Consider the following 10,515-nt stretch of genomic DNA (forward strand, 5'->3'; position numbering starts at 1 on the left):
TGAACACACACCATATTCCTGATAGTTCAGAGGAGATATGGTCCATATGGAAACACATGTAAAAATGATCAGACTGCCTGTAATCAGCGAACAGTTAATAAACTGTAAGTTCCATTGCCTAGACTTAATCTGTGTCTAGGCTTGGCAAAAAGGCTGCAGAACACGCCAAGCCACTGACTCCAATCCTACTGCTAATAAAAAGGTAGACAGGGCTTGTATCTTAGAGATAACTGGTCCAAGCATACTTTATGTTTATCAAGCATGTTGGCTAATTATTTCTTTTGTTCAGCCAGATGTCAAGGACTGTAAAATAGCAGGTGGCCACTTATTTAATTAGTCCAGTTGACCAACCACAACTAGAGATTAGGAGCACATTTAACTCAGGCTGCTTGTAGACTACTATTATCTAGACCAGGATCTTAAACTTTTTCATCCCGAAGCGCACAATGACAAATTAAATTTCACCCTAAGGCTCATTAAAATATACTAGTGTTTTTGTCCTGAAACACGGATCTAGATATCAGATCTATTACATATTGGATGCAACATTTGCTATTTTTCAGGGGAATGCGGCTAGATGTAGAGTCAGCATAGGGACTGATATTTAGTAGGTTAATTTAAAGAGCCACTGAGGGACTCATTTGTAAGCAGACAGGTGGCCACTTCTCAAACAGGACAACAGCATTCTGTCTTCGATCCATCTCTAACCAGGAACATATTGCGCAACATGTGTCTAATTTGTCCGCGCTCATTTACATTTACTATGTACAGAGCTGCAGCACCATGCATCAGGATCAAGCATATCACCAAGACAGTGTAAAACTGGATGGAGACAGGTTTTCACCCTGATCTCCTAAATTAGAGTGGGATGGCCTAAAGAGCTGATCCAGCCTAAGAGTTGGGGATGCAGAGGGTAATACAGTGTGTGTTGTGTATGTGTGTGTGTGTGTGTGCAGAGTATGTACAAAACATGTAACCATTATAGACAATATACAGTAGCTTATGTTCACGGATCATGCACACGTTACACACGCCTCACTGAGACTTCAGAACTTTTTAGGACAATGAACATTTGGTATGAGACAACTGACAGACTAGAGACTCTTTTTTTTCATTTGTTTACAGGAAAGAATAATCTTTTTCCTTTGTGGTATCATTATATGTGTTTACAGCCTCTTCAAACATTATCACATTATAAGACAATTTTTCCTGTGGATGAGAAATTAAAACATTGGAGATTTTGATCAGGTCACAAGACTCTATCTATCTATCTATCTATGTGTCCTTAATGTGGGTCTAATGTGGACCAACTGTATTAATCTTAATAAGGTTATTACATTACCTTTGACACCATAAATCCCAGTTACCTTATTTAGTAATAATAATAAGTCAGCAGTCTTTGCCCATGTGCCATATCTACCTCTATGTGGACATTGCTCTCTCTACGTACAGTATCCATACACACACACACACACACACACACACAAACACACACACACCCAAATCCCTTTAAAAGAAATGTCCTTTACACCGGGAATGGGCATATCTTCCTTCCAGGACTACAGGAAATGCATAAGAGGCTCTTTGTTAGGTCGGACAGGTGATAGGTACAGTGACTGAGCAACATGAAAGGTCTGCTTCTCCTCCCCAGTTAGGTTCATACTTAAGGTCTCACTTTAAATAGCAAAATATTCCATTTACAAAATAACCTTTTAAAAAAAAATGAAAATCTAAATGTTGTCTTATACTGAAATTAGGTAGCCTACTACATTGGGGAAGAGGTGGGAAATAACAACCATTTAACTTCTACTTGTAGAAGTTAAATGGTTGAAAACGAAGATGAAGGAAACAAAGTTGAAGGAAACACCTCAAATTCATTCAGAATCTTATTTATTAGAATATGAAGACCTATATGATAACCTCTATCTTCACAATTAATACAATTTTCCTATGTGATTAATAGGCAATTTATCCAATGTACCCTGGAGATAAAGAAATGGATAACATTTATTCGTTTGTCACTGTATATTAACTTCCATTAAATCAAATTCCCCAAAACTTTGACGCTTCAAGTTTTAGCGCTTTCCTAAATCATCCATGCTGATCATGAATTAGAACTAAATAAAGCTGGACAACGCAGCCCAGAATATACCATGTCTTAAGTGACATGGTAGATCGAGAAAACAGTACAGATCCAAACAGAAACAGAAATAGAAATAGACAATGTCTCTCTCTCTCTCTGATTCTACCATTCAGCCTCCAGTCTGCTGCAGCTCTTCATTCAAATCCAGATGAACTCAACCCTCTTATTCTGAACCTGAAGTGTTGAGTCTGACAAATTCCAGATATGCTGTAAAACTGAAAAACACAACAGCAGCAGTGTTGAACTTGGCTGAGGTTACTGAAGTATTGACAAACAGAACTGAAACAATGTTCAAGTCCAAAGACCAGTGTAAGTAATGAATGAGTAATGAATAAAACCCAGCCACCCATAGTTCAGATTTCACAACACATATCAGATTTTCACTGTTATTGTTCCAGTAAGAATGACTGTCATAATACATAATGCTTATTGCTTTAAAAAATGACAATAAGTAAAAGAAACTGTGATTTATCAATATCCTCCTTCCTTTTTATGCCAATCACACACAATCCATCCCACAAATCAAAAAAGGTAGAAAAAAATATTACAAAGTAATAGCAGCTGTTACAAGAATTCACATACATATCAACGAAACATCAACGGATCTGATTCTGATTTCTAAAAAAAAAGCAGACCAAAGTTAGCAAAATACATATACAATTTGATCGATAAACAATATGATTAAAACAAAGAGCACACACCCACTATAAGAACATAAAATAAGCTTCAAGTGAAGAGTCTTTCAGAAGGACCAGTGATGAAAGAGTCATTAAAAGAGACAGTGTGCTAATGTGTGAATCAGTGCATATATTGAACTGCTACCTCCAGAGTTTTGGTATAACCTGTATTGTTTAGGTAGGAAGGCGAAACATGCATTTACTGAACGCTTACTAACTCCGCTGCAACATTAGACCCGGGTCTTTGGCTTGTATGAAGACCGAAGTGCAGATGGTGTATCGGGAAAGTGAGAAATATCTCAAAAAGAACGTCTTGACAGGCACTTAAAACTACTTGGATACTGTAATATTTTCACCAAACGGCAAGCATCGTTCACCTACAGGTTCAGCTAACAGATTGCCAAGTAACAGAGAAAATGGCGGCTGCACTATGCTAGTATTATGCACAAAATCACCCTGTCCATTTATAAAATCCCCTTGCAGTATCATAGAATTACAATGAAACCATTATAACCGTCTGTCCAGTGTAGCCAACTGTATGTTACCAAAAGTAGAATAATTTGGTACTTTCTTGTATGAGCCATAAAGTTCTGCATCATCTAAGACCTTACCATTTAAGACAACCAAAGGTCTGAAATCATGTTGCTTAGGGTAAAATAAATCACAATCCATATTTGAAAGGCAACGGAACAAAAGTAATTTGTTGATAGAGTAGACTTAAGCTTAACAGAACATTTAAGTTAACCTGGAGGACAATATGTGACACCTGAGCCCCTTCAGTATGGAGTTCAAAACACCTCAGAACAGACATATAGGAGACGCATCAGGTTATGATACTAATTGGCTGTGGCATGTTTTTAGTACTCAGGGCAACAGCTGTTACTCTATTATACATGAGAACTTACTCCTATAGATATATAGCCTAAGGTAGATTGTGTATGCTTATGTCTAAATTCTGATTTCAGTGTTACTTTAAATTCTCAGCATGCCATAACACATCTTCATAACCTGGCTAGTCTGTTTTTTTGTCTTTATAAAGGTATCACATATCAGTATTCAAGCTAACAACTCAAATTCTGTTCTTAGCTCATGCTTCATAAAACATCCCTTCATAGAATAAATATGCTTTCATAAAGTAACACAACAAAACATTATTAAAACGTACATGAAACATCAAATGATTATCGATTTATGGGATGCAGTCGATGCCCAATCCCTTCGCTATCCACAAGAAATTTAACAGATCGGTCTTCCTCTTTAGGAAGTATTCTCACTTTCTCTTCTTAAGAGAGCTCACAGTCAAGAGCATTATTGAATCTATGTCACTGAGAGAGTAACATAAAACAAAAAAACTGCTCATGCATGACAGATAAAAGGACATAAATAATTAAAAGAACCAAGGCACAAACCATTGAAAAAAGAAACAGCCTTTCTTATGGACACTGGAGTTACCGTAGTTGTGTCTGTTGTGTTGATTAAAGGTCAGTAGTAAAGGCTCTTTATTAAAGTAACCTGAGAGGGGTCCCTTTCGCCAGTGGCTTTCAGGTGAAGATTTTCCATCCTTCTGAAGCAATTACCCATTAAAAAGTGGTTCCCAAATGCTAAGAGTAGCAGTCACAGTGAGTAATATGCGTTATAGACGTCGCCAAAAGCAACATTCCCCCCCGTCTCTCCCGGAGGGGTTTCTTGACCCTGTTTACAGCCGGTCCGGGCGCTACAGAGAAAGGCAAAAAAAAAAAAAAAAGCTTTGTGTATCCACTGGCAAACCAAGCCTGCTGCCCAGCTCCCACGGCACAAAATAGGACGGTGAAGGCGAGCAGATGGATGCTTTAAGTGTGTGTACAGTGTTTCTTCGGGTTGGACCTGGCAGCCCCTGCCATCTGTACAGGTAGGTTAGGAGGTAGAGCTGCTCGTCTACACGTGGGAGCGGAAGTGGTGGCCGGCCAGGAGCGGCTGCCTGCTTCGTAGAGGGATGAACCACAGGACTTTCCAGTGAGTGCCAAACACTTCAGCCAGCGCCCACTTCCAGGATCTCTTTGAACCATACCTGGGAGGAAAAAAAATTGGCAATTTTCATGTATGGTTGCTTAAAGGGCACCTTAACTAAACTGCAAATAATTTTAGACACTGTAGGATACGTGAAGTTAAGAAGACTCACACTTCACTTGAGAACTGAGCCATTTTCTCAATGGTGGTAGTGTCCTGTCAGGAGAAAACAAGAAAAAGGGATAATGTAGAGTGAGATGGAAACTAGGACCGTTTACATGTTTACATGAGTAACCCAGCTATTGGCCATACTCAGGTTAAGGTCTTATTCGGGTTAAGCTGTTTACATGCACCTTTGATACCCTGCGAATGAGTCTCCCTGTTGCCATGAATAAACCAATAAACAGAATATACCTGTCTACCTATGGCGTCCCACCCACAGATTAAACAGCCCTATCCTCTTTGGCTGAGCAGGAGGATACTTCTAATACGGAGGAAATGAGTACTGCTCACACCATGTTTTTGTTGACATGAAAATATACCCATAATGCCGTGCGAGTCTGACTGAATGAATTAGTGAATGAAAATTAACCCGTTTAATATTGGAGGCATCTTCACTGGGTTTTGCATAATCAGGAATGATGTTTGCATGTGTCAGACCAAAATCAGGTTACTTGAGTAACCGGGTTAAGAACAGAATTCTTCATGCATGTTAACAGTCACTGCCTGAGTGTATAAACAAATACACATGCATGCAAACTCACACAGACATATTCTGACCCTAGACTTTCTCTCTCCTCTCGATTAACCATTGCATTATGGGTATTGACTGCTTTATTTTGACGCACTATGCTATGCTGTACTGTCTGCAGCTTAATGTTCTGCTGCCTTCTTTTGCTAAATCTTCCTTGAAAAGAAAACTTCTGATTTCAGCAGGACCAACAAGGTATAACATAAATAAATAGCCTCATGCTTATTGTATAGATCCTATTAAAAGATGCTAAACAGTGACATGATGAGACTGGAAAATCACTATCACTGTAGCAAGGACATTTCAATTGAAACAAAATAATAAGTCTGTTAGTCGGTACTCACAGAGAGGATGCCAGCCACCTGAGTGTAAAACAAGCTGCTCATGCCACCAAACATGACCAAACCCATGAGCGCTGAGACTCGCAGCAGAGCCAGTTCGTGGCGTGTTGTAAACTTCTCCTAGAAGAGGCAAACAGAGGCTAAATGGCAACAAACCCCATCACCCATCTTACATCTTTTATTTAGAAGGGTCTTACCATAGATCCCTGAAAAACTCTTCACTAGGTAACTAACTCTGAGAGAAGAGTTACATTCCAAAATGCTATATGCATTTTGGAAAACAATATCTGTTTATCACACATTCTCCCTGAAATGCAGAGGATGGTGTCTGTAAATTGTAAAAGCATTATTTTGTCAGCTGAGGTTATAATGTACCTGTTATCCTTTAAATAGTACAATAATTCATTCTAATTTTTGTGATCAATCATTTTGTAAGAGTAGGTGCCATGTTTTTCAAATGGTAGCTATATTATTTTGGGACAAAATGTTTTAACTACAACTCATGGCAGTCAGGTTTTATTTTTTATAATGCTGTGTTGTGGTTCATGTTATCGAGATTCTACTTCAGTGTCTTTACCTGGTCTAGTCCTGTCAATGGCTGGAAGTAATAGTACTGGCAGAAGTCCAGTGCCAGGGTGAACAAACTGAGGACCTGAGTGTAGAAACAGAGCTGCAGGAAGAGCCAGTGGTTGTCTTCTCCCACACAGTTATTGATCCTGAAACCGAATAAACAGGATTTAGGATATCAGCATTAAACCAATATGTTTTTTTAAAGGCTGATACTGACACCCGTAATTTTGCACTGAAGTCAATAGCTTTCAATTTGACAAATTTCATGCAACAACATTACAAGTATTTAATGCTTCCTCCACGATTTTATTCTCGGCAGGGTGCAAAGGCTTGTGAAACAGCATTCAGACCACAAACCGCGCATCCAGTTCAAAGAGAAAACCTTTCCACAAACATCAACTCGAGCAGTTCGTTCTTCACTCCTCTAAGTTGTGAAAAAGATCTCTCACCCTTACAGTTAGTAACAGGCAGGGTTAAGAAAAGCCTGACTGCAGCGAACACACTTGGGAAAGTAGTTTTCAGCCTACCTTTTCTTAGCAGCTCCTCCGTGAACGGGTTTTCTCTTACCGCACAAAATGCTTCAACTGCATAAATTCAAATGTGATGGGGAGGTGGGGGGGGCACCTACACACCAATCACGATTCTTTGTCTTTATGCATATTCTTTTTTTAGTATCAAAGGTTAAATTTGGCCGCGTATGCATTCCCCCCAAAGAGTAGTCCTAATATATAAAGAAAATATGACAAAGCTTATAAAGGTATAATTGTGGTTTGAATGTGTGGTGCCCCCCCAACAAGGCACTTGCCCTATGCGATATATGGATAATCAGGCCCAGACTACAACCCAGACTAATGACACTCTTTTAGGTGGGTTAGCAGGCAGCTCCTTAACACTCATCACATCTATTCAGTGTCAGGGGAAACTCTGGGCAACATTACTGGATTTAAATGAAGAATTAAGTTGCAAAAAGCATAACTGAGCAATTAAATGAATGAATAAGATGTGCAAGGAAAATAACATTTCTTTGCAGGTTTTACTGTTTTTATGCAGCTGTCGTCAGAGAGGAACCTCCATCACATCGGCAGTGAACTGACACTGGCTGATATTTCACATTTCATAAAAGGCCAATATCGATCTAACTCTATAGGGGATGTATACAGAAATTCATATTAATATGATATCAAAATTAAATGATAAGCTATTAATAACATTGCCATTAAATACAGGCATCACACCTGCTGTGTAACCTCAGAGGTTTGGTTAACTGCATAATTTTGATATCTGAAGTTTGGGATTCTTCTGTATATTTTTGTTTTGTTTGATATACATATAAGGAATTTCATAGTGTGTGTATCCTTACCAAGGACAGTGGTGGTCCATTCTGCGTACACAATGGCCACAACGACTGCAATGGTGGGACCTTTTAGGTCTCATTAAGTTGCACTTGCTGCACAACTCCCAATGCTCTCGCTCTGTGAAATGAAGAGGACAACCAGCAGGTCATTTAGTTACAGCTGACACAGTGAATTACACAGTAATAACAAATTCAAATGTATCTACTTAGGTCTAATGACAGACTGTCATTCAGACTTGCAGTAGTTTTCCTTGCCATCAGTTTCACATCACTGCACTGATATTTCACAGTGCAATAAGATTACTCCTCAGGATCTGATAGTTTTGTTTGGCACTCGATCAGCAAATGTCAAGTGAGGAATCAAACACTGCAAACACATTAGCTTCAAAACAATGGGAAACTATTTCTGACCAAGTTCATTTACTGATGCAGATTTAGGGATAAACAAACAAACATGCACACTGAAATAGGGGATGATATAGTAGACTCTCATTCCTATGATTTTAGCTTTAAAGGGAGTGCTGTGAAGATCTCAGAATAGTGAGGAGGGCTTTTCTGTTTCCATACCGGAGTGAGGTATGTGGGGGTCCGCAGGAAGACGTCCGGGGTCTGCTGTGGAAGCTCTGAACAGGGCCGCTATGCAGAGCGCTGATGCTATGTAATAACCTGAAGAAAGACACAAATGACAAGATGTCTGTGATCCTCGACTGAGCCAGGTCAGTCTATCCAATCATTTCAGAGGCATACAGAGATGTGAGCCCTCTGACAGCAGTTTCAGCCAATCCAAAAGAATTATGTTGCATCTTTTAAACCAGTGGTTCTCAATCAGTTTTACAGGGAGACAAATTTTCCCTCTGCTAAGAAGTTGAGACCTACTATGTAAGATTACACAATATTTCCAGATCTTAAAAAAACGTTATTACTTGTCCGACACCCTGTCAGAAATTATCACCACTTACTTTTGGGGTCCATTTTAAATCTCTCAAATCTCAACCAAGGCCATGAAATAGTGGAAACAATGGTACTCACAAACAACTATGGCCCAGGGGATGTGTCCTTCACTGTAGTGGGGGAGCAGCACTAGCTTGGGAACGAAGAAGGTGTTGTACAGCCAGATCCCAAACACCATGCTGATGCACAGCCAGCCCATGGGGTCCACCACAAAGTGCAGTCGCAGCTTCATGGCTCCTGTGACACATATTGACACACATGGAACACTTTCATACACATCTCCATCTAATGTTTTTTTTGTAAAATACAAATCCAGACCACAGACAGGTACTGCAGAGTAAAATGAGTGTTTGGTCAATGCCCACCTGGCTCACAATCTGAACAAACTTTCCATAAATGTTCAAACTGTGACATTTTCACATAAAGAGTGCTACATGAAAGTAAAACGTATCATGGGTCAATGTCACTAATTTAAATAGTCATCTTCAGTTTGATTACAAAATAAAATTAGGCCTACTGAAGATGCAATTATCTATATTTTGGAAACATTGAATAATGGATAACAAAATGGATTTCTCAAAATGGATATATCGCATGAGATGAATCCTCATGCTATTCCTAGCTCTTACAGGCCTACTGTACTGGTATAGCAGGTGTCTGTGTGCATACTTAGCCAAACCCAGCGTTACTTGCCACCACCCTGCCCAACCAGCTCAACTGACTTAACATTAGCATTCTCTGCTAAGCTAACACAGTCAAGACAGCATGGACTACCCCCCTAACCTTGCTAGCTTCGTACACCTACTGTAAAAAGTAGACCGCTCCATCAATTATACTACACATAGCCGTGATGGGCTTGGCTCTAGCCTGTCTGTGGGTTAGCTAACTGCCGTTAACGTCAGCAAGCTAACGTAACTTAGTTCACTCGTGACCAGATACGACGTAATTCCGTGTGTTTAGCAGGATTTCATGATTTCCTAACCCAAAATTAAAATATACATACTTGTTGTTGCTGTCTTATTCAAATACAACACCGGTGTGACAGTAACTTCCTCATCCGAGCCTCTGTGGGCTGGACAGGACCAGCGTCAAGCTCGCTGTCGTTAACAATAAAAAACATGTTATCTATCCGGTGGATTTTTCCCCCCAAAATAAAACCCTAATCGACGAAAATATGTCAAGGTTTTTTATTTTATTTTAGTAATACCAAGTACCAAAGTGAAAATACATAATATATTTAAGCATCAATAGTAAAGGAACATTTTTTTTTTTAACCAAAATGTCATTTTCACAACATAGGCCTACCGATCTTTGTCGTTCTTTTTCACTGGTGTCCAAGCGACTGTAAAGAGTAAACATAATTTTCTGTTTGTAGTTTGTTGTCTGTACACTGGCGTCAGTTGGGTATGGCAAGTTATTGCTATACCCGTTGCTATACCAGGTACCAGTATAGGTGAGCGCAGCCGTCCAAATCTTTTTGATTATTATTGGGGCGAAAATAACATACACTCCAAGGTAAAATCGCGAGAAATGTATTAAAAAGTCATATCTAAAAAATCAGCACATGATAGTTTGGTGTGACTGCCTGTGACAGTTTGGTGACCCACTGTCTAATAATCTGTCATACAGTAACCCTCCCTATTATTTTATATATCATTAGTAATTGCTCCAGATGTCCCCAAAATGTGTCGATAGAAAAGGGCTTCTACTTTTTTTTTTTTTGACAAATTATACTAAATTCT

General features: G+C 39.2%; 1 protein-coding gene across 2 annotated transcripts; it reads right to left on the bottom strand.

The window, feature by feature from the left end:
- Positions 1 to 1,912: 1,912 nt before the first annotated feature.
- Positions 1,913 to 9,834, bottom strand: zdhhc21 (zinc finger DHHC-type palmitoyltransferase 21). Of its 2 annotated transcripts, none has more exons than XM_071529632.1 (8): positions 9,777 to 9,834; positions 8,852 to 9,010; positions 8,390 to 8,488; positions 7,829 to 7,940; positions 6,476 to 6,614; positions 5,902 to 6,018; positions 4,979 to 5,022; positions 1,913 to 4,867 (listed from the first exon to the last, which is right to left on the bottom strand). In XM_071529632.1, the coding sequence occupies exons 2-8, from the start codon at positions 9,003 to 9,005 to the stop codon at positions 4,735 to 4,737; spliced, it is 798 nt and encodes a 265-aa protein (XP_071385733.1). In that variant the 5' UTR covers positions 9,006 to 9,010; positions 9,777 to 9,834; the 3' UTR covers positions 1,913 to 4,734. The 2 variants fall into 2 exon arrangements, with proteins under 2 accessions (XP_071385733.1, XP_071385734.1); XM_071529633.1 differs by lacking the exon at positions 9,777 to 9,834 and having other exon boundaries at positions 5,902 to 6,012; positions 8,852 to 8,885; positions 8,973 to 9,005.
- Between the last annotated feature and the right edge of the window lie 681 nt (positions 9,835 to 10,515).

This window comes from Centroberyx affinis, unplaced genomic scaffold (genome assembly GCF_046629955.1).
Source record: "Centroberyx affinis isolate AG114_WGS23_722 - 3 ecotype Tasmania unplaced genomic scaffold, CSIRO-AGI_Caff_v1 ptg001819l_1, whole genome shotgun sequence".
Taxonomy (NCBI): Eukaryota; Metazoa; Chordata; class Actinopteri; order Beryciformes; family Berycidae; genus Centroberyx; species Centroberyx affinis.

Coding starts and splice junctions, on each gene's coding strand:
- zdhhc21 (XM_071529632.1), bottom strand. CDS start 9,005: ATGAAGCTGCGACTGCACTTTGTGGTGGACCCCATGGGCTGGCTGTGC. Junction 7,941..8,389: donor CCCCCACATACCTCACTCCG/GTATGGAAACAG, acceptor TTCATTTCACAG/AGCGAGAGCATTGGGAGTTG. Junction 6,019..6,475: donor CATTGACAGGACTAGACCAG/GTAAAGACACTG, acceptor TGCCTCTTCTAG/GAGAAGTTTACAACACGCCA.